We start from the raw sequence: 26988 nt of genomic DNA on the forward strand, positions 1-26988 counted from the left end.
AATAAAGTCCCACAAAGTCTGAACTGCCTCCACTTCCAGCTGGATCATTTCTCTGTTTGTCATAATTTCACCTAAACCTGAAAAAACAGGCAGGACAAACTTGTTGGCACCGTTCCAAAATTGTGGGTAAACAACTTTGTTTCAAGCATGAGATGCTCATTCAAACTCACCGGTGGAAAGTAACAGTTGTGGGCAATATGAAAATCACATCTGAAACCAGATAAAAAGGGGAGAAGTTGACTGAATGTTTGCATTGATTGCCTGTGTGTGCCACACTAAGGCTACGTTCACATTAGCGTTGTGCGACGCAGCGTCGGGCGCCGCTGCGTCGCCGCATGCGTCATGCACCCTTATATTTAACATGGGGGCGCATAGACATGCGTTGCATTTGCGTTTTGTGACGCATGCGTCACTGTGACGCATGCGTCGCTGCGGCGCACGCGTCAGGGCGCACAAGACGCAGCAAGTTGCATTTTTTGTGCGTCCAAAATCAAGCAAAAAAAGGACGCATGCGTCACAAAATGCTGCGTTGTGCATGCGTTCACATTTGCATTGTGCGTTGCGTCGCCGATGCTGCGGCGCACAACGCAAATGTGAACGTAGCCTAAGCAAGGAGAACAGAAAGAGGAGAAGAAAACTGTCTGAGTACTTGAGAACCAAAATTGCTGAACAATATCAACAATCTTAAGGTAACAAGTCCATCTGCAGAGATCTTGATGTTCCTTTGTCTATGATGCGCAACTTAATCAAGAAGTTTACAACCCATGACGCTGTAGCTAATCTCCATGGATGTGGACGGCAGAGAAAAATTGATGACAGATTCCAACGCAACTATAGTGCAATAGTGGATAAGCAGCCCCAATCAAGTTCCAAAGAAATTTAAGCTGTCCTGCAGGCTCAAGGTGCATCAATATCAGCGCTAACTATCCATTGCCATTTGAATTAAATGAAGAGCTAAGGCAGGAGACTCAGAGACATAAAAAGTTAGGCTGCAGTTTACCAAAATGTACTAGGGTAAGCCAAAATCCTTATGGGAAAGTGTCATGTAAACAGATGAGACCAAGATAGAGCTTTTTCGTAAAGCTCATCATTCTACTGTTTATCAAAACGAAATGAGGCTTGCAAAGAAAAGAACACAGTACCTACAGTCAAATATGGTGGCGATTCAAAGATGTTTTGGGGTTATACAGCTGACATGTGCCCCCAACAGACGCGGGTGGAATCGCGATCCACCCACGGCTGTTAACCCGTTAAATGACACTGTCAATCTCTGACAGCGGCATTTAACTTGCGCTTCCAGCAAGTGCGCTGGAAACTCCGCCCATCGATGACCCGTCTTGTGATTGCGGTTCACCGATGGTTTGGCATGACAACCAGAGTTCTCCAGTAGTCATGAGCGAATATATTCGTTACTCGAGATTTCTCGAGCACGCTCGGGTGTCCTCCGAGTATTTTTTAGTGCTCGGAGATTTAGTTTTCATCGCCGCAGCTGACTGATTTACATCTGTTAGCCAGCATAAGTACATGTGGGCGTTGCCTGGTTGCTAGGGCATCCCTACATGTAATCCAGCTGGCTAAGAGATGTAAATCATTCAGCTGAGGTGAGGAAAACTAAGGGTATGTGCACACACTGCGGATTTTGCTGAAGATCCACAGCGGATTGGCCGCTGCAGATTCGTTGCAGTTTCCCATGCATTTAAAGTACCATGTAAACCTATGGAAAACAAAATCCGCAGTGCACATGCTGTGGAAAAAAACACGCGGAAACGTAGCGTTGTTTATTCCGCTGCATGTCAATTCTTTGTGCGGATTCCGCAGCAGTTTACACCTGCTCCATAATAGGAATCCGCAGGTGTAAAACCGCAGGTGGAATCCGCACAAAATCCGCAAACAAATGTGCGATGTACCTGCGGATTTACCAAAATCAGTCCGGAAAAATCCGCAGAGTAATCCGCAGCGTGTGCACATAGCCTTAATCTCCGAGCACTAAAAAATACTCGGAGGACACCTGAGCGTGCTCGGGAAATCTTGAGTAACGAGTATATTCGCTCATCACTAGTCTCCAGCAGACCTCTATGGTTTTCATAGACAGATTGCTATGAACGCCGCCCGGTGGTCGGCGCTCATAGCAAGTGAGCATTTCTGCTGCACACAGGCGATCTGCTCATCACCTGTGTGTAGCAGAGGCGATCAAAGTACTGCAGCTTCTAGTCTCCCATGGAGTCTATTGAAGCATGCGAAAAGTAAAAGAAAAATGTTTTTAAAAATCTTTAGAAATATTAAAAAAATAAAAAAATAAAAGTTCAAATCACCCTCATTCGCCCCATTCAAAATAAGTCAAGTAAAAAAATATAAAAAATACACATATTTGGTATCGCCGCGTTCAGCATCACCCGTTCTATCAATATAAAAAAAGAATTAACCTGATCACTAAACGGCGTAATTAGAAAAAGTCAAAATGCCAGAATTACGTTTTTTTGATCGCCATAAAATAGCATTAAAATTAAATTAAATGCAATGGTTTCAATAAAAATGTCAGCACATCACGCAAAAAATATGCCTTCACCCAACCCTAGATCACGATAAATGGAGACGCTATGGGTATCAGAAAATGGCGTGGGTTTTTTTAAAAAAACAAACAAACTTTGGAATCTTTTTTCACCACTTAGATAAAAAAGAACCTAGACATATTGTTATGGATCTGGGAAGAAGGGGAGCAAAAAACAAAAACGCAGAAATAAAAATACCTTCGGGGTTAAAATATTATTTTTACTTTTTTACTGTATTTTTTAGTTCCCTTAGGGGACTTGAACCTGAACTTTATTACAGCTTATAGTAAAAATCAGTCTCCTATGAATGCCTAGCAGAGGCTGGTCTTCATAGAAGCATTGTAATGGTAGGTACAAAGGGCTCCAGCATCCCCAGGCCACACACTGTAACTTGAGACTGACAGCGGCATTTAATAGGTTATTAGCAACAGGCATAGTTTGGCTCCACCAGCGGCTGTTCGGGGGAAAATGATGGCTGCATACACCTATCATTAAGGGATAGAGATGGGGACATTGTAAGGGATCGTGTGTCACCATCTCTATCCCTGCTGAGCATGTTGTGGCTACCTCTCGATTAGTAATGGCCCGTTGTATATACTGTATGTATGTGAATATGGCGGTTTCATTACACGTGGCTAACTTACCAACATTCCGCTTCTTTTCGTTTCCTGCAGGTTCACAAGTGCAGTCATCTACCAAGGTCTTGTCATGCGGCTGGGGATTGTATCTGGAAGTCTGTATATGGACTTTTTTATCTCTGCAGTTGTGGAATTACCAGCTGCCTTCCTTATTCTCTTCTCTATTGATCGTGTTGGCAGAAGACTTCCATTTGCCTTGAGTAATGCTGGAGCAGGCATTGCATGTTTAATAACAGCTGCAATATCCACAGGTACTAAGATATTAGAAGGGATCAGTTGGTGGGATGCCTTATGTCCTTATAGTGGTGGTGCAATACCTAAAATGCCCTTTATAAATGTCTGCCTACACAACCTGATGTTTTGTTTAATGCCAGATGGGATCTGAGCAACTTTGACTTTGACATAATAATTGGTACAAGACTAGCTAGGGATGGTATTTCAAAAACTGCCAACCTTGTGGGGTTTATAGTAAAATAATCTCAAGAGCACAGGAGTCCGACGCTCCTGATTCATGAATGAGAAGCTCCTGATAAGAAGTGTACACCTTGCCACAAATTCTTCTCCAGTCCATGTTAGAATAAGATTTGGCGCACACTGAATGTCGACACTTGTTATGGATTTGATGAGCGGTGTGTTAGGGGTCGAGTTCCCGCCTCTGCACAGGGGGAATCTCGGGCCATCTCTGCTGCGGTCTCCCATTTGTCTCCTGCCGCAGTGGAGACGTCGGTCCCAGCATCTCACTCAGTCTGACTCTGTGCAAAGGGTTAGGCCGGGGTCACACATGCGTGTTTTACGTACGTAAGAGCGCAAAAACTACGTACGTAAAACTCGCATTACATACGGCACAATTATTCTCAATGGGGCTGCTCCTATTAGCCGTATATTACGGTTCAGTATTATACGGCTTTCTACGGCCGTACAAAATCGCAGCATGCTGCGTTTGTCAGCGTATTGCGCAAATAATACGCCAATGAAAGTCTATGGGGGCGAGAAAAATACGGATTCCACACGGACCAGCAGTGTGACTTGCGAGAAATACGCAGCGCTGTTAGTGAAAAGTCGGTAATTCAATTGCCGGCTTTTGCTCTCTCCTTCACAAACCCGACATGATATGAGACATGGTTTACATACAGTAAACCATCTCATATCCCCATTTTTTTTGCATATTCCACACTACTAATGTTAGTAGTGTGTATGTGCAAAATTTGTGCACTGTAGCTGCTAAAATAACGGGTTAAATGGCGGAAAAAATTGGCGTGGGCTCCCGTGCAATTTTCTCCGCCAGAGTGGTAAAGCCAGTGCCTGAGGGCAGATATTAATAGCCAGGAGAGGGTCCATGGTTATTGGCCCCCCTGGATACAAACATCTGCCCCCAGCCACCCCAGAAAAGGCACATCTGGAAGATGCGCCTATTCTGGCACTTGGCCACTCTCTTCCCACTCCCTGTAGCGGTGGGATATGGGGTAATGAAGGGTTAATGCCACCTTGCTATTGTAAGGTGACATTAAGCCAGATTAATAATGGAGAGGCATCAATTATGACACCTATCCATTATTAATCCAATTGTAGGAAAGGGTTAAAAAACACACACACACATGATTAAAAAGGATTTTAATGAAATAAACACAGCGGTTGTTGTAATAATTTATTGTTCTCTCAATCCATCAGGAACACCCTCGCTTGGAAAAATAATAAACGCACAAGATACATACCTTCTGGTGAACCGTCTCGTCCCACGAAGTAATCCATCTGAAGGGGTTAACTAATATTACAGGCAGGAGCCCTGCTAATGCAGCTGTGTGCTCGTGCTTGTAATTCCCCGGCGAATGAATGAAATGTAGGTAATTGACCTACATTTCCTTCAGTCGCGGTGATGCGCCCCCTGGTGGATATCCTCATATGACCTGGAGCGTGGGAAAAAGTTCCCAAGCTGCAGTTCATGAGAACATCCACCAGAGGGCGCCTCACCGCGACTGAATGTAAGTACAGCTCCTGCTTTCCTTTCAGCACCCGGGGATTACAGGCACCAGCGAGTGGTTTATCGCAGCTCGTGCCTGTAATATTAATTAACCCCTTCAGATGGATTACTTCGTGGGACGTGATCTGACATCAGAAGGTATGTATCTTGTGCGTTTATTATTTTGCCAAGCGAGGGCCTGGAAATGGATTGCGAGAACAATAAATTATTACAACAACCGCTGTGTTTATTTCATTAAAATCCTTTTAAATCATGTGTGTGTGTGTTTTTTAACCCTTTCCTACAATTGGATTAATAATGGATAGGTGACATAATTGACGCCTCTCCATTATTAATCTGGCTTAATGTCACCTTCCAATAGCAAGGTGGCATTAACCCTTCATTACCCCATATCCCACCGCTACAGGGAGTGGGAAGAGAGTGGCCAAGTGCCAGAATTGGCGCATCTTCCAGATGTGCCTTTTCTGGGGTGGCTGGGGGCAGATGTTTTTAGCCACGGGGGGGCCAATAACCATGGACCCTCTCCTGGCTATTAATATCTGCCCTCAGTCACTGGCTTTACCATTCTGGTGGAGAAAATTGCGCGGGAGCCCACGCCAATTTTTTCCGCCATTTAACCCTTTATTTCAGCAGCTACAGCGCTGAAATTTTGCACATACACACTACTAACATTAGTAGTGTGGAATATGCAAAAAAAAAGGGGATATGAGATGGTTTACTGTATGAAAACCATGTCTCATATCCTGTCGGGTTTGTGCAGGAGAAATGAAAAGCCGACAATTGAATTACCGGCTGTTCACAGATATCGCGCTGAATGAAATCTAAATACAGAATATATATATATGTGTCTCAATGACATATATATATATATAAATACTGTATATATGTTTTCCCGAACATTTGAGCACATAAATCCATTAGATGTCGCTTTTGCAAGCCTGCGCGAAAATCTCGCAGTACGGATGCCATACGGATTACATACGGAGGATGCCATGCGCAAAATACGCTGACACACCCTGACTACGGATCAATATTTTGGGAACATTTCTCCGTATTACGGCCGTAGTACGGACGTATAATACGTGTCGTATTGTCTTACGCCATGTGTGACTCCAGCCTTACTGCTGCTTTTCCAGCTTCTGCCATTGAAGCCAGTGCTGGGCAGCGGCGAGCAGATGCTTTTGGGGCTAAGTCCTGCTTTTCTCCTCCTGAGCATGCCCAGGGTAAGATCTCTCATTGGAGATCGAGGGTCACATGCTTGGATACTGCAGCAAAGCCCATTGGTTCTCCAGGAAGGTCCTGAAGGTGCTCAGGCTCTTTGGCAGCCTCTCATTGGTCCTTCTAGGAAGGTCTTGTACTTACTGCAACTATAAAAGGCTTGCATGGTCACACGGCCATGCGCTAATATCAATCCAAATATGTGCTTTGCGTCAGTGTGGTTATGTATGAATGGATTCAGGGACCCGGCTGAAATAAGCCCCTAGAATTCCGGCACCTCCGGTGAGGAGATTGCGTGTGTGCATAACCACTGACTGCTATCAGTTTGGCAGTAAGCTTGTGCTCCTGTGAGGCTAACAGGGCACAGTGCTTTCCTCTCATAGCTACTCTGTGAAGTAACAGAGCTAGTCTATACCGCCAAACAGTGTTACCATTCACTAGCAGCAGGTTCCTCCTGCACGGTGGACCCCGGGCTGCGAACGCACCATTTATAATAAACAGCTATATTTACTCGGTGCGTTCCGCTAGCCGTAACAGAATACTAGCACCTGGTTCTGGCTAGTAAATGGCGGACGTTCAGCGTTTACAGCGGTACATCCAGCAGCTGGAGGGTAGGTTGGCGGCTCTTGAGTGCACAACCTCAGCTGTGGATGTTACCGCAGTCGCTGTTCAGGCTGCAAGTGTAGCTGCAGTCAGTTTGTCCTCTGCCACCCCTGCTCCGACTTTATCCCGTCTCCCGGTTCCAGACAAGTTTGCTGGTGACAGTAAGCTATGTCGGGGATTCGTGAGTCAGTGCTCCATACATCTTGAGCTCCTGGCTGCACGTTTTCCTACGGAACGGGCGAAAGTGGGATTTATTTTATCCCTTTTGTCGGGCAGGGCGTTGGAGTGGGCAACGCCGCTATGGGAGCGTAATGATCGTGTGGTGCAGAGTGCTCCTCTTTTCCTGGACGCTCTGAAACAGGTCTTTTTGGGACCTCGTGTCACCCACGATACCGCGCTCCAATTGCTGGCAATAAAACAGGGTTCGTCCATGGTCAGTCAGTTCGCCGTGCAATTCCGGACTCTGGTCTCAGAGCTGGAGTGGCCACCAAGGAGATTCCCGCCACACTGGAGGAGCTCATTACTATATCTACCCGCATCGACCTCCGTTTTAACGATCGGAGGTTGGAGCGGACCCAGTGTAGGCAGAGGTTTCGGCCGGCTCCCACCTTCGCCAGACCTCTAGAATCTTCCGTTCAAGCGTCCAACTCCCATGAGGCCATGGAGGTTTCTCGAGCGGGACCTAACTCCCGGCCCGCTCGGGTACCCGTGGTTTGTAAAAATTGCCAACAACTAGGACATTATGCCAATAAATGTCTACGGCGGTCAGGAGAACGATCGCGTCTAGTAACCATTGGAGGAGGTTCACTAGACCATGCGGCATTTTCCTCCAAGTTGTACTTTAAATGGACAATCACATTAGGCTTATCTTCTCTAACAGTCGAGCTTTGTGTGGACTCTGGAGCATGTCCTCTGCTTTTGCTCTGTGCCATGCAATACCTCAGGTGATGTTCACCAAACCGGTGACTGTTAGAGTAGTGAATGGGTCGACACTTCCCACACAAATCACACACCAGACTGTCCCTTTCACGTTATCCATGTCCCCTTCCCACCAGGAGATTATTATTTCCCTTCTTGTCCTTCCCGAGGGAATGGACGAGATTCTGCTGGGAATACCCTGGCTCCGTTTCCACTCCCCATATACTGAGTGGACCTCTGGGAGGATTTTGGGTTGGAGTGAATCATGTAAGGGCAGATGTGTGAGAGAGTGCGTTCAGGTTTTCACCACTGAGACACCCGCAGATCTTTCTTCTCTTCCCAAATGCTATTGGTCCTATGCAGACGTCTTCTCCAAAAAGGCTGCGGAGACCCTTCTGTTATGATCCTGGTGGTTAGAACACATGAACTGACCTGATAAGTATACCCAAAAATAAGGACAAGCTCTGGGAATGTGGGAACTTTACTGACCGCAATTCTGATCCTATCAAACCACACTATAGGCAGCCGTGGAGCGTTCCTAACTCGGCCTAGACGCCTCGTTCACAGCCTGAGAAACTAGCTACCCCTAGAGAGAAACAAAGCCTTACTTGCCTCAGAGAAATTTTCCCAAAAGTGTAAGCAGCCCCCCACAAATAATAACGGTGAGTTTAAGGGGAAAACACAAACATAGAAATGAAAATAGGTTTTAGCAAATGAGGCCCGCTAATAACTAAATAGTCAGAAGATAGCAAGGAATCTGTGCGGTCAGTATAAAATACTACAAAAGTATCCACGCAGAGAATACAAAAAGACCCCCACACCGACTCACGATGTGAGGGGCGCAACTCCGCAACCCAGAGCTTCCAGCTAGCAATCAAATAGCATATAAGCAAGCTGGACTGAACTCATAACATACTGAGAAACATTTTCAAATAGAAATGAGCAAAAATGGACTAGCATGAACTTAGCTTCTCGACGAGGAGACAGGTCACAAGGGAAGTCCCAGAGAGATCTGAACCAGTACTGAATACAACGACAGCAGGCAACAAGTAAAGGTCCAGATGGAGTTAAATAGGCAGCAGGCCTAGCAGGAAACGAGGCAGCTGGGGTCCAGCTACAGACCAGCAGTAACACTAAAAGCCACCAGAGGGAGCCCATGAACAGAACTCACAAAGTACCACTCATGACCACAGGAGGGAGCCCGAGAACGGAATTCACAACACCCTTCCACCTCACCATCCCTATGACTGTCCTATTGATCTCTTGCCTGGAGCAGAACCTCCTCGGGGACGTGTCTATCCCCTTTCTCTCCCGGAGAAGGAGGCTATGTCCCAATACATTCAGGAGAATTTGGCAAGAGGGTTCATTAAGGAAGTCAGTGTCACCTGCAGGGGCGGGGTTCTTCTTTGTGCAGAAGAAGAACGGAGAGTTATGTCCTTGCATAGATTACAGGGGTCTTAACGCCATCACCGTTAAGAATAAGTACCCGTTGCCCCTGATTTCAGAGCTCTTTGATAGGCTACGGGGAGCAAGGGTATTTACCAAATTAGATCTGCGGGGTGCTTATAACCTGATTTGCATCCGTGAGGGGGACGAATGGAAGATGGCGTTTAATACCAGGGATGGGCACTATGAGTATCTTGTGATGCCCTTCGGACTCTGTAATGCCCCAGCCGTTTTCCAAGACTTTGTCAACGATATCTTCCGGGATATGCTCTCCACCTCGGTCGTAGTCTATCTGGATGATATTCTCATCTTCTCGCCAGATATTGACTCCCACCGGAGAGATGTTGGCAGAGTCTTCGACCTCTTACGAGCAAATTCCCTGTATGCAAAGTTGGAGAAGTGTATGTTTGAGTAAGAGTCTTTACCTTTCCTGGGCTATATCATCTCCGCCCAGGGATTGGCTATGGATCCTGCCAAACTACAGGCTGTGATGGACTGGCAAGAACCCCATTCTCTTAAAGCGGTGCAGCACTTTATGGGGTTCATTAATTACTATCGCCAGTTCATTTCCCACTTCTCAACTTTGGTAGCTCCCTTGGTAGCCCTCACCAAGAAGGGAGCAAATCCCAAATTGTGGTCTGAAGAGGTCTCCAGGGCCTTCTCTTCTATTAAGTCTCATTTTGCTAGCGCTCCCATCCTACATCGTCCCAATGTTGATAAGCCGTTTATAATGGAGGTGGATGCCTCATCCGTTGGTGCAGGAGCAGTCCTCTTCCAAAAGGATGCTCACGGTCGGAAGCATCCTTGCTTCTTCTTCTCCAAGACCGTCACACCAGCGGAGAGGAATTATTCCATTGGGGACAGGGAGTTGCTAGCAATGAAGTTGGCTTTCTCGGAGTGGAGACATCTTTTGGAGGGGGCTTGCTTTCCCTTTCAAGTCTTCACGGACCACAAAAATCTGGTATATTTGCAAACAGCCCAGTGGCTAAATTCTCGTCAGGCCAGATGTTCCTTGTTCTTCTCCCGGTTCCACTTCACCCTCCATTATCTCACTGGGGAGAGGAACATTCGTGCTGATGCCCTCTCTCATTCCGTTGTGTCATCTGAGGAGGAGGAAGGGGAGCCTCGCCTTATTGTCCCTTCTGAGAGCCTGAGAACCGTAGCTCCGGTTTCGCTAGAGTCTGTGCCTTCGGGCAAGATTTTTGTACCCATTAATTTGCGACCAGAGGTTCTCTCTTGGGCTCATTCGTCCAGGGTTGGTGGACACTTTGGGACAAAGAGGAATTCTGAACTGCTGGCGAGGACGTACTGGCGGCCACATATGGTCCGTGACGTCGGAGATTATATTCGGGCATGTGTCTCCTGCGCCAAAAATAAGTATCTTCGACAACGACCAGCTGGGTTACTCTATCCCTATGCACTTGGTACCGCTTCCACGGCTAACTTCTGCACGGGCCTTGGCAGCGTTGTTTATAAAACACATTTTCCGCCTACACAGTCTGCCGGACAAAATTGTCAGTGACCGGAGTCCCCAGTTTGCATCTCGGTTCTGAAGAGAGCTTTGTCGTCTTCTCAGCATTGAGTTGAATCTCTCTTCCGCATATCATCCCGAGATGAATGGTTTGGTAGAGAGGGCCAACCAGACCTTGGTCACATATCTGCGACATTTTGTCTCAGCCAGGCAGGATGACTGGGCATCCTTGCTACCGTGGGCAGAGTTTGCGCTGAACAATGCTGTAGCCGACTCCACTGGACAAACCCCATTCCTCCTTAACTATGGTCAGCATCCGCGGGTACCTGTGCCTATGCCCGTGTCTTCCGCTGACTCCAGGGTGGCAGACTGGGCTGTGGAGGCACGGGATATTTGGGACCGCACTCAGGATGCCATTCGGGCCTCCAAGGAGAGAATGAGGTCCTCCGCCGATGCACATCGGCGCCCCGCTCCGACCTTTGCTCCTGGCGACTTGGTGTGGCTCTCCACCCGTAACATCAGGCTGCGAGTTGAGTCCACTAAGTTTGCACCTCGCTACTTGGGCCCTTTCAAGGTCCTCGAACAGGTTAACCCTGTGGTCTACCGTTTAGCCCTTCCGCCACGCCTGGGTATCACCGACACCTTTCATGTGTCCCTCTTGAAACCCGTATACATGTCCCGGTTTTCCGAGTCATCTGCCGGGACATCGGGTTCATCTACGGACGATTACGAGGTGAACGCTATTTTGGGGTACAAGGTGGTACGTGGCAAAAAAATTTATTTGGTGGACTGGAAGAGTTATGGACCTGAGGACAGGTCCTGGGAGCCTGCTGAGCACATTCAGGCTCCGCAGCTCATTGCTGCCTTCGAGCGTAGCGAGGTCCAAGGGGGGGGCCCTAGGGGGGGGTAATGTTAGGGATCAAGTTCCCGCCTCTGCACAGGGGGAATCTCGGGCCATCTCCGCTGCGGTCTCCCATTCGTCTCCTGCCGCAGTGGAGTCTGCTCAGAGGAGACGTCGGTCCCAGCGTCTCGCTCTGTCTGACTCTGTTCAAAGGGTTACTGCTGCTTTTCCAGCTTCTGCCATTGAAGCCAGTGCTGGGCAGCGGCGAGCAGACGCTTTTGGGGCTAAGTCCTGCTTTTCTCCTTCTGAGCATGCCCAGGGTAAGAGCTCTCATTGGAGATTGAGGGTCACATGCTTGGATACTGCAGCAAAGCCCATTGGTTCTCCAGGAAGGTCCTGAAGGTGCTCAGGCTCTGTGGCAGCCTCTCATTGGTCCTCCTAGGAAGGTCTTGTACTTGCTGCAGCTATAAAAGCCTCACGGCCATGCGCTAGTATCAATCCAAATATGTGCTTTGCGCCAGAGTGGTTATGTATGAATGGATTCAGGGACCCGGCTGAAATAAGCCCCTATAATACCGGCACCTCCGGTGAGGAGATTGTATGTATGTATTCAGGGACCTGGCTGAAATAAGCCCCTAGAATTCCGGCACCTCCGGTGAGGAGATTGCGTGTGTGCATAACCACTGACTGCTATCAGTTCGGCAGCAAGCTTGTGCTCCTGTGAGGCTAACAGGGCGCAGTGCTTTCTTCTCATAGCTACTCTGTGAAGTAACAGAGCTAGTCTATACCACCAAACAGTGCCACCATTCACTAGCAGCAGGTTCCTCCTGCACGGTGGACCCCGGGCTGCGAACGCACCATTTATAATAAACAGCTATATTTACTCGGTGTGTTCCGCTAGCCGTAACACGGTGTTTGCCATGACCCCATCCTGACCAAGCTCTGCCCACTTTATCGGAGGTGGCTGAAAATGAAGTTTGCAAGCCAAAAGTAGCATCTTTTAGCTCAGCCTCCAGTTGCTCCAAAATTACGTGACTTTTTAAGATTTTTAAGCCAGAATACTGGCGTAAAAACTCTGATGAATCCAGTCCCCCCTTGGAATCTGTGATGTGACAAATTCATAAAGATCAAAGCTGGTACATGGGCATCTCTAATAAATTGTCCATTTTGTATATTTCAAATAGACATACATACACACTCGACCGCTTACTAGACTATTTACTTGATTTTAGAAACAATTACACTGTTACATTTTACAGACTCTAATCTAATAAATATCTATTCATTTGCAGATTATTTGTGGCTAAAAATAACGCTAGCCACTTTAGGACGACTGGGAATCACCATGGCCTTTGAAATAGTTTATTTTATAAATACGGAACTATATCCAACATCACTGAGGTAATAAAGGACATAAATGTGATACATAGAAATGTTGCTAATATGACACGATCAGCCATAAATGTATATCAGCAGTGAGTTCCAACTCTAGAACCCACAACTTTTTTTGCAGAATGTGTATAAAGTGGTTTAAAGCCTATTCACTAACCCTGTTAAAGCAGCTGTACTATTAGATATTTACACAATAATTGTATCATAAAGTGATATTATGAGCTTTTTATATGTTACGAGCACGCCGTTAGGTTAATTCTAGGCATTCAGGACCTGAAAATTACGTCACGGCTTGTGATTGGTCGCGTCGCGGTCACATGGGTGGCACGCGACCAATCATAAGCCGTGACGTCACGGAAGGCAGTAAACGTGCGCATTTTAAGCAAAGAAGGCTGCCGGTTCCCTCGGTAAGGTGCAGGCTGCGTCGGAGAGGTCAGTATATCAATATTTTTTATTTTAATTCTTTATTTTACACATTAATATGGATCCCAGGGCCTGAAGGAGAGTTTCCTCTCCTTCAGACCCTGGGAACCATCAGGGATACGGTCCGATACTTGAGTCCCATTGACTTGTATTGGTATCGGGTATCGGTATCGGATTAGATCCGATACTTTGCCGGTATCGGCCGATACTTTCCGATACCGATACTTTCAAGTATCGGACGGTATCGCTCAACACTAGTCACAGCACATTCAGTATAATTCAAGTCTCTTACACACAGGCTTTATAAACAGTACAGCTGCTTCTTATAGGCACATTGACTAACAGTCTCCTTTGATAGCACAGTTCAGCACAGATCAGGACTCTTAACAAAAGCACAGTAGTACACAGCATTCCTTCTAGCACAGTATAATGGAGAAGAGGGGAGGGTTTGCTGAGGGAGAATATCCCTGTAACACAACTTCTTCTAGTCCTTATCTTACTGCTCCTGATAGACTTTCTCAACTAGCAGTACAGGGGGTTAGCCCAACTCCACTCTGTAATGGAATCCTGTGTCCCCATGGTTCACTTGCCTGAACTTTTGTGAGACAGATCACAGAAACACACTACTCATCCCTTTGGCTGCTGCCAGAACAGAAAACAAGTTTCCCACAATCTCCCTGGGGCTCTGCTAACCACTCCCTGTCTCCTATGACTGTGTTAACGGAACGCCTGCCAGGGCCGTGGGGTACTCGGTGCCGTGTCCGGTACTTAAAGGGGATGTCACGGTGGTGGCAACCCAGTCCGTGGCCCTGGGCGCCCAAGTAAAAGGGAATTTTGTGAATAAAGTTTGTTTGTGACGCCACCTGTGTTTCTCGTTCAGTGATGACTGATGCTGCTTAAAGGGGTCCTCTGGGGTGATGTTATGGCAGCTAAGATGGTATAGCTTCCCACAGGTGAAGCTGAGTCCCCAGGGCTCCCAGTGTATAGATGAAGATGGTGGGTGGTAAAGCAAGAAACAGAGGACACAGGTTTGCAGTCTCTTTACCTGGTTTACTGAAGGATTCAGGCAGCCACAGTCCAGGGTACCGGATCACAGGTGCAGGTATGGTCTGGTCGGTTTGGAAGCGAGTTGGGAGTCCCCATTATCAGGCAGGGTTAGAAGCCTTCTTTCTAGCTCTGTGGTGTAGTCCTTTGCTGCCTTAAGCCTCTCACAAGGTCCTCACATATTCTCTCTGTCCTCCAGATTGGTAGGACACTACCCGTACAACAGATAGCTCGAGCCCTTTCACAGGGTCTCTATCATGACCCGAGCTCTATGCGCTACCGTGTCCTCAGGTGTAAGGTGGACAGGTGACATATAATCCAGCTGTCCTGCCGGTTTCTGCTGTGCCACTTGGAGTATGACACAACCCCGGTCTTCCGGCTACCAGTATCTGCGCTCAGTAGGGTGGTAGCTCGGTTGCAGCTAATCCCCTAGTTCTTCACTCTCCTGTGCTTCTCTTCCCCTCCATGCTCTCTACAGCTTGTTCAGTGTTCTGTTATATCTCTTTCCTTTCAGGAGCTGCAGCACCCTTGTGGCTGCATGGCCCCTCAACTCCCTTCTCCTCTGTCTCCCTGACAGGAACTAACTCACTTTTCCTCCATCCCAGAATATATATAGGGGATCCACGCACAAGCTGGATCAGAGCTCCCCCTTCTGGCCTGGAGCGTAAACATGTTGCATGCTTGTGTTTACCTGATAAAGAAGATCCTTCCTCGCTTCCAAGCGTGACATCACTCTCCCCGTGAGGAAAGCAATGCCACTGTGACAACCAGGAACCTGGGGTGTCACATTAACCCCTCTAGTTGCTGGATGCTTTTGAAGCACAGCATTTAGCACTACTTCTGCATGTCACATATAGCTCTATATCTGCAGTTGGGCTAGTTTAAAGGTAACCTGTCAGTCGATTCATGTTGTCCAAACCATTGGCAGCATGGACCAGACCCTGGCTGTATTATTGCAACCATGTATGTTTTTCTCATAAGCACATAGTTTCAAGAGCATATGCAATTCGGAGGAGGGGCACCAGACTAGTCACGTATTCTTCTATGGTCCCCGCCCTGCTCTTTGAACTATGTTTTCTCTGAAACACCGGAGCACTTCAGAGAAAACATATCTGGCTGCAGTCACGCAGCAAGGCTTTGATTCATGCTGCTCATGGTTTGGGCAGCATGACAAGACATGACATGACAGGTTCCATTTAAACTAGCCCAAGTGCAAGTATAGGACTATAAAAAGCTCAGAATTTTACTTTATGATACAATTATTGTGTGGCACCCTGCAAAGTCAGGCATCACAAATGTCTGTGAATTCTGATGGTATGAGAAGCCAGCTCTTCAACCATTTTTACACACACATGTAATTAGTGTAAGGGCTATTGTGAAGTCTGGTGGGTAGCAGCCCTGCAGGAGAACTACTGAGCACAAAATGTAACCATGACAAGAGCATCATTGATATGCTTGACAGCAAGGGAGGAAAGTTGTTTTTGTATAGCGCCCGCAGGTTATGTGATATTTTAATTCCATGGAAATGTGTAGAAAATGGCAGGACCAATCAAGGGGGGAATTGGAGGCAACTTGTGTGTTTATATTGGAAGAGAGGGTGTCATTAAGTGTTTACAATTTAACGTGGGTTTACATTACCCAATTCGGCAGCATCAAATGATCGCCGATTGGTAAATATTACTCATCGGCACCTTGAGCAATCCATAATAGCTCACTCTGTGCACAAAGTCTGCCATGGTTCTCAGCATTGCAAATTCTGTTTACACAAGACAATGCACTGCCAAGAACAATGATCTCTTGTGGAAACAAAAATATTATTTCACCCAATGAATGAGCATTTTACATCTTGTTTAGACTGCAAGATTATCTTCAAACGAGCTTTCCTAGGAATCATCAATCACGATAATCTTGCAGTGTAAATGCAGGTTTTTCCATTTTGACCTTGAAATTAGTGATTTTCCTGTATCTTTCTAAAATTTCCAAAGCAGCAGCGGCTAGAGATGAGCAAAGGCAAGTTCTCAGCAAGGCAAAATGTTGTTTTGTGTTTAAGACCTCCACACCTCACCCTTCTGTACCTATTGCATGCTCTGAGATTCTGGAGTAATGTCTCCATAGTAAGAATAAACAATAATTTCGACAAGGGACAACATTGCCTAGTGCTTAGAGATAGAGAATGCTTGGAAAAGGTAGTCATTGATCAGGACCCGCACTGATGACATGGAAATACCTCAAATATTTTGAGAACTTTAAATGGACACAAATACATTGGGGCAGGGCTGGACTGAGACAAAAAAGCTGCCCTGCCACACAGACCCGTCCAGTCAACATACTATAACACTCCCCACCACCAAACACTGAATTTTGCTTTACTTGGCCATACCCCTCTAAAGGAGTTATTTGAAGAGCCACATGTGAATGGTGCCACAGTGCGTATGATTGACCACATCTCTATTTGCATGGTGCTGTTCAGAGCTCCGATTCTCGGGATCGTGGAGGTCCCAGCATCGAATCCCCAGCGAATGGAAAGTTATCCCTTATCCAAAGGCTCATAGGAATAGAAATAATAAAAAAACAATACTGACCCTCACAAAGTCTCATGTCGCCTCTCCAACAACAGAACAGGAAAATAGTACTGTGCAGTATATTTTATCAGAATAATGCAGGTACTGAGAATTACACATATACAGGACAGTTGAAGTAGTACTGTGAAGGGTATATGCACAGGATAATACAGATACTAAGAATTGCACCCAGTATACAGGACAGAAGATGTTGCACTGTGCAGTGTATATTATCAGGATATTACAGATACTGAGAATCACACCCAGTATATAGGACAGGAGAAGTGGTACTATGCAGTGTATATACAGAATACTGTATATACTCGTGTATTAGCTGAGTTTTTCAGCACATTTTTTTGTGCTGAAAATGCCCCCCTCGATTTATACACGAGTCATTGTCCCAGAAAGACAGCGGGGGAGCGGGAGGGGCAAAGCAGAGGGTCACAGAGGCAGGAGCCGGCGGCTGCGGCTAAAACCTGTGCCCACTGCTAAAGAGAAATGAATATTCACTGCGCTGGCAGTGAATATTCATTTCTCTCATAGCGAGCACAGTTACAGTCGCAGCCCCCGGCCTCCAGCACACATCCTGCTTACCTTCCCTGCGCGCCCTCGCTGCATCTCGTTCCGCGCCAGCAGCTTTTCTGGCCGAGTGATCAAATGTCCCCGCTCATTAAGGTAATAAAAAATCACCTCTCTCCACTCCCATAGGCTTAGAGTGAATATTCATTACCTTAATGAGCCGGGACATGTGATCACTCGGCCAGAGGAGCTGCTGGCATGGAACGAGATGCAGGAAGGGCGCGCAGGAAAGGTAAGTAGGATGTGTTTTTTTTCTTTTTAAAGGAGCCATGCATACAAGAACATGGAAGGGGAGCCATGCATACAAGGAAAATGGATAAAAAACCATGCGTATGTATCACCCCAGGTAACCAGTAGTTACAGTGATGTTGCATTCCTTTCGGGGAGGGCGATATCATGCTTGGAGGCAAGGAGGATTCCCTTTACTAGGTAAAGCAGCTACATATAGCACATTCTGAATCCAGGTCAGAAGGGGGAGCTCTGAACCTGGATTCAGGGGAGCTTCCCCAGCTTTAAGTGTTCTGGTCTGGAGGAGGAGTTAGATCAGTCTGGAGCAGACAGTGAAGTGAGAGGAGTGGAGAGCAGAGAGCGAAGCCATGCAGCCAGGACTTAGCTGCAGCTCCAGGGAAAGGAAGTGAACCCGAGAGGTTGGATGTAGTGAAGCAACAGAGAAAAGAAGCACAGAGTAAGGAAAAGGGCTCAGAGGGGAACTGTGGCCGGGCACCGTCAGAGCCGAAGCGCAGGAACGGGGCTGTTACGGTTCCCAATGGCAGGGGAACATCAGAAACATAGAAAAACGGACAAGCTCTCGGGTGATGGAAACTAGAGCTGACCGCGATGCTAAACCTATACACACAACTAATAGTAGCCAGGGAACGTGCCTACGTTTTTGCTAGACGTCTCGCACCAGCCGGAGGACTAACTACCCCTAATAGATGAAACACAGTCCTGGCTTGCCTCCAGAGGAAAATTCCCCACAGGAGATAGTAGCCCCCCACATATAATAACGGTGAGTTAAGGTGAAAAGACAAACGTAGTATGAAAACAGATTTAGCACAGCGAGGCCCACTAACTAGATAGCAGAAGGATACAATAGTGGACTTCGCAGTCAGCTACAAAACCCTATCAAAAACCATCCTGAAATTACCTTAAACTCATGTGCCAACTCATGGCACCGGAGTGGCAATTTCAGCCCACAAGAGCTTCCAGCTGCAGAGAATCACATAACTGCAAACTGGACAAAACATACAAAAATAGACTAAGGACAGAAATGTCCAACTTAGCTGGTCAGCAGACTGGGAGCAGGTACATGCAACAGAAAGACTCTGGTTACATTGATGGCCGGCATTGGAATGACTGAGGAACAAGGCTAAATAGGAAACTCCCACATCCTGATAGAAACAGGTGAAAAGCTCACAAGACACCAGTACCACAAGCGACCACTGGGGGAGCCAAATAACCGAATCACAACAGTACCCCCCCCTTAAGGAGGGGGCACCGAACCCTCACAAGAACCACCAGGGCGATCTGGATGAGCCCTATGAAAGGCACGGACCAAATCAGAGGCATGAACATCTGAAGCTGAAACCCAAGAATTATCCTCCTGACCGTAGCCCTTCCACTTAACCAGATATTGAAGTCTCCATCTGGAAACACGGGAGTCCAAGATTTTCTCCACCACGTACTCCAATTCACCCTCAACCAGCACAGGGGCAGGAGGCTCAACAGAAGGCACAACTGGCACCTCATACCTCCGCAATAACGACCGATGGAAAACATTATGGATAGCAAAGGATGCTGGGAGGTCCAAACGAAAAGACACAGGGTTAAGAATTTCCAAAATCCTATAAGGACCGATGAACCGAGGCTTAAACTTAGGAGAAGAGACCCTCATAGGGACAAAACGGGAAGACAACCACACCAAGTCCCCAACACGAAGACGAGGACCAACACGACGATGGCGATTAGCAAAATGCTGAGTCCTCTCCTGGGACAACTTTAAATTGTCCACCACCTGACCCCAAATACGATGCAACCTGTCCACCATAGTATCCACTCCAGGACAATCCGAAGATTCCACCTGACCAGATGAAAAACGAGGCTGGAACCCCGAATTGCAAAAGAAAGGGGAAACCAAAGTGGCAGAACTGGCCCGATTATTAAGGGCAAACTCTGCCAACGGCAAAAAGGTGACCCAGTCATCCTGATCAGCAGACACAAAACACCTCAAATAAGTCTCCAAGGTCTGATTAGTACGCTCCGTCTGGCCATTCGTCTGAGGATGAAATGCAGACGAAAAAGACAAATCAATGCCCATCCTGGCACAAAACGCCCGCCAAAATCTGGACACAAACTGAGATCCCCTGTCAGAAACTATATTCTCCGGGATACCATGCAACCGAACCACATTCTGAAAAAACAGAGGCACCAACTCAGATGAGGAAGGCAACTTGGGCAAAGGTACCAAATGAACCATCTTAGAAAAACGGTCACACACCACCCAGATGACAGACATTTTCTGAGAAACAGGGAGATCAGAAATAAAATCCATAGAGATGTGTGTCCAAGGCCTCTTAGGAATAGGCAAGGACAACAACAATCCACTAGCCCGAGAACAACAAGGCTTGGCCCGAGCACAAACATCACAAGACTGCACAAAAATACGCACGTCCCGAGACAGGGAAGGCCACCAGAAGGACCTAGCCACCAAATCCCTGGTACCAAAAATTCCCGGATGACCTGCCAACGCAGAAGAATGAACCTCCGAGATGACTCTACTGGTCCACTCATCCGGCACAAACAATCTACCAGGCGGACAACGATCAGGCCGATCCGCCTGAAACTCTTGTAAAGCACGTCGCAGGTCAGGGGAGACAGCAGACAATATCACCCCATCCTTAAGGATACCCGTAGGTTTGGAATCACCAGGGAAATCAGGTTCAAAACTCCTAGAAAGGGCATCAGCCTTCACATTTTTAGAACCTGGCAGATACGAGACCACAAAATTAAACCGAGAGAAAAACAACGACCAGCGCGCCTGTCTAGGATTCAGACGTCTGGCCGACTCAAGATAAATCAAATTCTTGTGATCAGTCAAGACCACCACCTGATGTCTAGCACCCTCAAGCCAATGACGCCACTCCTCGAATGCCCATTTCATCGCCAAAAGCTCCCGATTACCAACATCATAGTTTCGCTCGGCGGGCGAAAATTTTCGAGAAAAGAACGCACAAGGTTTCATCACTGAACCATCTGAACTTTTCTGTGACAAAACCGCCCCCGCTCCAATCTCGGAAGCCTCAACTTCCACCTGAAAAGGAAGTGAAACATCAGGCTGGCGCAACACAGGGGCAGAAGAAAAGCGGCGCTTAAGCTCTCGAAAGGCCTCCAGAGCAGCAGGAGACCAATCGGCAACATCAGCACCTTTTTTAGTCAAATCAGTCAAAGGCTTGACCACGCTAGAAAAACCAGTTATGAATCGACGATAAAAATTAGCAAAGCCCAAAAATTTCTGAAGGCTCTTAAGAGAAGTCGGCTGCGTCCAGTCACAAATTGCCCGAACCTTAACAGGATCCATCTCAATAGAAGAAGGGGAAAAAATGTACCCCAGAAAATAAATCTTCTCAACCCCAAAAACACACTTTGCACCCTTTACAAACAGAGAATTGGTCCGCAAAACCTGAAAAACCTTCCTAACCTGTTGAACATGAGACTCCCAGTCATCCGAAAAAATCAAAACATCATCCAGATACACAACCATGAATTTATCCAGATATTCACGGAAAATATTGTGCATAAAAGACTGATAGACCGAAGGGGCATTTGACAAACCAAAAGGCATTACCAAATACTCAAAATGGCCCTCGGGCGTATTAAATGCGGTTTTCCACTCATCCCCCTGCTTAATTCGCACCAAATTATACGCACCGCGAAGATCAATCTTAGAGAACCACTTAGCTCCCTTAATGCGAGCAAATAAATCTGTCAGCAATGGCAAAGGATACTGATATTTGACTGTGATCTTATTTAAGAGTCTATAATCAATACAAGGTCTCAAAGAACCATCTCTTTTGGCTACAAAAAAGAACCCTGCTCCTAAAGGAGACGAAGAAGGACGAATATGTCCTTTTTCCAAGGACTCCCTAATATACTCTCGCATAGCAGCATGTTCAGGTACAGACAGATTGAATAAACGACCCTTAGGAAATTTACTGCCAGGAATCAAATCTATGGCGCAATCACAATCTCTGTGAGGGGGAAGAGAATTAAGAGTAGACTCCTCAAAAACATCACAAAAATCAGACAAAAAAGCCGGGATCTCAGAGGGAATAGATGAAGCAATGGAAACCAAAGGTGCGCCCCCATGATTTCCCTGACATCCCCAGCTTAGTACAGACATTGTTTTCCAGTCAAGGACTGGGTTATGGGTTTGCAACCATGGCAATCCCAGCACTAACACATCATGTAGATTAAACAACACAAGGAAGCGAATCACCTCCTGATGGTCTGGAGTCATACGCATAGTCACTTGTGTCCAGTATTGTGGTTTATTACTAGCCAATGGTGTAGAATCAATACCCTTTAAAGGTATAGGAACTTCCAGAGGCTCTAGATCAAACCCACAGCGCCTGGCAAAGGACCAATCCATAAGACTCAAAGCGGCACCAGAATCCACATAAGCATCCGCGACAATAGAAGATAACGAACAAATTAAAGTCACAGACAAAATAAACTTGGACTGCAAAGTGCCAATAGCAGAGGATTTAGCAACTTTGTTTGTTCGTTTTGAGCATGCTGATATAACATGCGTTGAATTCCCACAATAGATGCACAACTTATTTTTGCGCCTATAATTCTGTCGTTCGCTTCTGGACAGAAAACTATCACATTGCATACTCTCTGGTACCCTCTCAGAAGACACCGCCAAATGGTGCACAGGTTTGCATTCCCGTAAACAATCTGAATAGCCATTGTCATGGACTCATTCAGACCCGTAGGCGTAGGAAACCCCACCATGACGTCTTTTACGGCATCAGAGAGACCTTCTCTGAAATTTGCCGCCAGAGCGCACTCATTCCACTGAGTAAGCACAGACCATTTTCGAAATTTTTGGCAATATATTTCGGCTTCATCTTGCCCCTGAGAGAGGGCTATCAAGGCCTTTTCAGCCTGTATCTCTAAATTAGGTTCCTCATAAAGCAACCCTAAGGCCAGAAAAAACGCATCCACATTGAGCAACGCAGGATCCCCTGGCGCCAATGAAAATGCCCAATTTTGAGGGTCACCCCGCAATAATGAAATCACTATTTTAACCTGCTGTGCAGGATATCCAGCAGAGTGAGATCTCAGAGAAAGAAACAATTTACAATTGTATTTAAAATTCAGAAAACAAGATCGATCTCCGGAGAAAAACTCTGGTAAAGGAATTTTAGGTTCAGACCGAGGAGCATGTATAACAAAATCTTGTATATTCTGAACTTTAGCAGCAAGATTATTCAAATTTGTAGCCAGACTCTGGAGATCCATATTTCAACAGATAAAATCTGAGCCATTCAGGGGTTAAGAGGAGAGGAAAGCAGGAGACTGCAATTAGAGCTGGAGTGCAACTTCAGAGAAAAGCCCCCACATATAATAACGGTGAGTTAAGGTGAAAAGACAAACGTAGTATGAAAACAGATTTAGCACAGCGAGGCCCACTAACTAGATAGCAGAAGGATACAATAGTGGACTTCGCAGTCAGCTACAAAACCCTATCAAAAACCATCCTGAAATTACCTTAAACTCATGTGCCAACTCATGGCACCGGAGTGGCAATTTCAGCCCACAAGAGCTTCCAGCTGCAGAGAATCACATAACTGCAAACTGGACAAAACATACAAAAATAGACTAAGGACAGAAATGTCCAACTTAGCTGGTCAGCAGACTGGGAGCAGGTACATGCAACAGAAAGACTCTGGTTACATTGATGGCCGGCATTGGAATGACTGAGGAACAAGGCTAAATAGGAAACTCCCACATCCTGATAGAAACAGGTGAAAAGCTCACAAGACACCAGTACCACAAGCGACCACTGGGGGAGCCAAATAACCGAATCACAACACCGGGCACCGGGAGCCCGAGGCTGTGTTGTACTCCAGGTCACACGGCAGAACTGGAGGGCATAGGACTTTATGTTATTTGCCTGCACCCACATCTGAAGATGTAGCAGTATACTTGGAGCCCGGGTCATGATAGAGACCCTATAAAAAGGCTCACACTGCCCATCATACAGGTAACTGTCCCAGGATAGGAGAGAGAGGACTTTGTACGGAAGCCACAGGCAGCAAGGACCTCACGTACGAGCGCGAATAGGAAGGCTTATGGACCTCACTTGGGAGAGGGATCTACCGTTTGTCTCCAGGCTGGCCGGACCACATCACCACCTGTTCCTGGTACCCTGGACTGTGGACTACTATCAACAGTAAACCAGGTGAAGACGTCACAACTCTGTGTCCTCCATTTATTTGCCAGCATACACCATCTCTACACAGCACACCGGGAGCCCTGGGGACCCCGCTTCACCTGTGGGAAGTGTTACCATCTATGCTGCAGTAACATCACCCCAGAGGACCCCTTTAAGCAGCGTCGGTCCCTACTGACCGAAAACCACAGGTGGCATCACAAACACAAACTTTATTACAAATTCCTTTAAAAGACTTTTCCCCTTTAATTGGGCGCCCAGGTCCACAGACCGGGTCGCAGCCACCGTGACATCCCCTTTAAGTGTGACCGGACCCGGTACCGAGTGTCCCCAGGCCCTGGCAGGCGACTCACCTATAAGAAGCCATGCATACAGGGATGAGGAACCATGCATACAAGGACAGGGATGGGGAACCATGCATACAAGGACAGGGATGTGGAGCCATGGATACAAGGATAGGGATGGGGAACCATGTATACAGAGACAGGGATGGGGAGACATGCATATTGGACAGGGATGGGGACCCATGCATACAAGGACAGAAATGTGGAGCCATGCATACAAGGACAGGGATGGGGAGCCATGCATACAAGGACAGGGATGTGGAGCTATGCATACAAGGACAGTGATGGGGAGCCATGCCTACAAGGACAAGGATGGGGAGCCATGCATCCAAGGACAGGGATGGGGAGCCATGCATACAAGGACAGGGATGGGGAGCTATGCATACAAGGATAGGGATGGGGAGCCAATCATTCAAGGACAGGGATGGGAGCCATGCATACAAGGACAGGGATGTGGAGCCATGCATACAAGGGCAGGGATGGGGTACCATGCATACAAGGACAGGGATGGGGAACCATGCATACAAGGACAGGGATGGGGAACCATGCATACAAGGACAGGGATGGGGAACCATGCATACAAGGACAGGGATGTGGAGCCATGGATACAAAGATAGGGATGGGGAACCATGTATACAGAGACAGGGATGTGGAGCTATGCATACAAGGACAGTGATGGGGAGCCATGCCTAAAAGGACAAGGATGGGGAGCCATGCATACAAGGACAGGGATGGGGAACCATGCATACAAGGACAGGGATGGGGAACCATGCATACAAGGACAGGGATGGGGAGCCATGCATACAGGGACAGGGATGGGGGCCATGCATACAAGGACAGGGATGGGGAGCTATGCATACAAGGATAGGGATGGGGAGCCAATCATTCAAGGACAGGGATGGGAGCCATGCATACAAGGACAGGGATGTGGAGCCATGCATACAAGGGCAGGGATGGGGTACCATGCATACAAGGACAGGGATGGGGAACCATGCATACAAGGACAGGGATGGGGAACCATGCATACAAGGACAGGGATGGGGAACCATGCATACAAGGACAGGGATGTGGAGCCATGGATACAAAGATAGGGATGGGGAACCATGTATACAGAGACAGGGATGTGGAGCTATGCATACAAGGACAGTGATGGGGAGCCATGCCTAAAAGGACAAGGATGGGGAGCCATGCATACAAGGACAGGGATGGGGAACCATGCATACAAGGACAGGGATGGGGAACCATGCATACAAGGACAGGGATGGGGAGCCATGCATACAGGGACAGGGATGGGGGCCATGCATACAAGGACAGGGATGGGGAGCTATGCATACAAGGATAGGGATGGGGAGCCAAGCATTCAAGGACAGGGATGGGAGCCATGCATACAAGGACAGGGATGTGGAGCCATGCATACAAGGGCAGGGATGGGGTACCATGCATACCAGGATAGGGATGAGGGGACAAGGCATACCGGGCTTATACTCGAGTCAATAGGTTTTCACAGTTTTTTGTGGCAAAATTAGGTGCCTTGGCTTATACCCGGGTCGGCTTATACTCGAGTATATATGGTTGCACCCAGTATGCAGGACAGGAGAACTGGTACTGTGCAGGTGATATACTGTATACAGGATAATACAGATACTGGGGATTACACCCAGTACACAGGACAGGAGAACTGGTACTGTGCAGTGTAATGTAGTGCAGCAAGGTTGATGCAGTGAGACAGGTAGGCAGGGACCACAGGAAAGTTCAAAGCAAATGTCTTTAATTTAAAAACAAAATTCACACAAAGGAATATTGTCCTCTGGATCGCAGCCTGGTTTCCGTAAACACAGTCCTGAACTCAGAACCTGTTTCCGTGGGCAATGACACTGCCATGTCTTTTGGGTGCATCAGCCGCCTTGAGTTTCCTGTCTCTGAGTTAGCTCCACACAGACCTGGGTTACACAGAGCCACCTGCTCTGCAACTTGCAAACTCCAAACTGACACACTCAACCCTTTGCTGCAGGGATTTTAACATGGAATCTGTGGCCATGGGCCAGTTGTAAAACCTGGGATGGAGGGAGTGAACTGCCCCACTACCATCCCATGCCGGGTTTTCTTAAATCTGCCTTCGGCAAATAGCTTGCCCAAGACCAAGCTTACTTTTATTTTGCACTGCAATCACAGCTATAGCTATGACTGAAATGCATTCCAGTGGTATTAATATGTTTCAATGCGCATCCTGGGTGACACATAGCGACCCTCGCATATAACACCTGTCAATGCCTCACAGTATATATAACAGATAATACAGATACTGAAGATTAAACCCTCAATACAGGACAGGAGAAGTGGTACTGTGCAATGTATATATACAGGATAATAAAGATGCTAAGAATTGCACCCAGTGTAAAGGACAGGAGAATGGTACTGTGCAGTGTATATATACAGGATAATACAGATGCTAAGAATTGCACCCAGTGTAAAGGACAGGAGAATGGTACTGTGCAGTGTATATATACAGGATAACACAGATAC

The 26988-nt window shown here is 47.1% G+C and overlaps 1 protein-coding gene across 1 annotated transcript in view; it reads left to right on the top strand.

Annotated features, from left to right (window-relative positions):
• Positions 1–26988, top strand: part of SLC22A3 (solute carrier family 22 member 3) — a 570890-nt gene that overhangs the window by 481711 nt on the left and 62191 nt on the right. Inside the window, exons 7-8 of the mRNA XM_077289157.1 lie at positions 3224–3438; positions 12955–13063. Coding sequence (XP_077145272.1) covers positions 3224–3438; positions 12955–13063 — 324 coding nt within the window. The remainder of the gene's footprint in view (positions 1–3223; positions 3439–12954; positions 13064–26988) is intronic.

The sequence above is a fragment of the Ranitomeya variabilis genome, chromosome 2 (assembly GCF_051348905.1).
Source record: "Ranitomeya variabilis isolate aRanVar5 chromosome 2, aRanVar5.hap1, whole genome shotgun sequence".
NCBI classification, from domain to species: Eukaryota; Metazoa; Chordata; class Amphibia; order Anura; family Dendrobatidae; genus Ranitomeya; species Ranitomeya variabilis.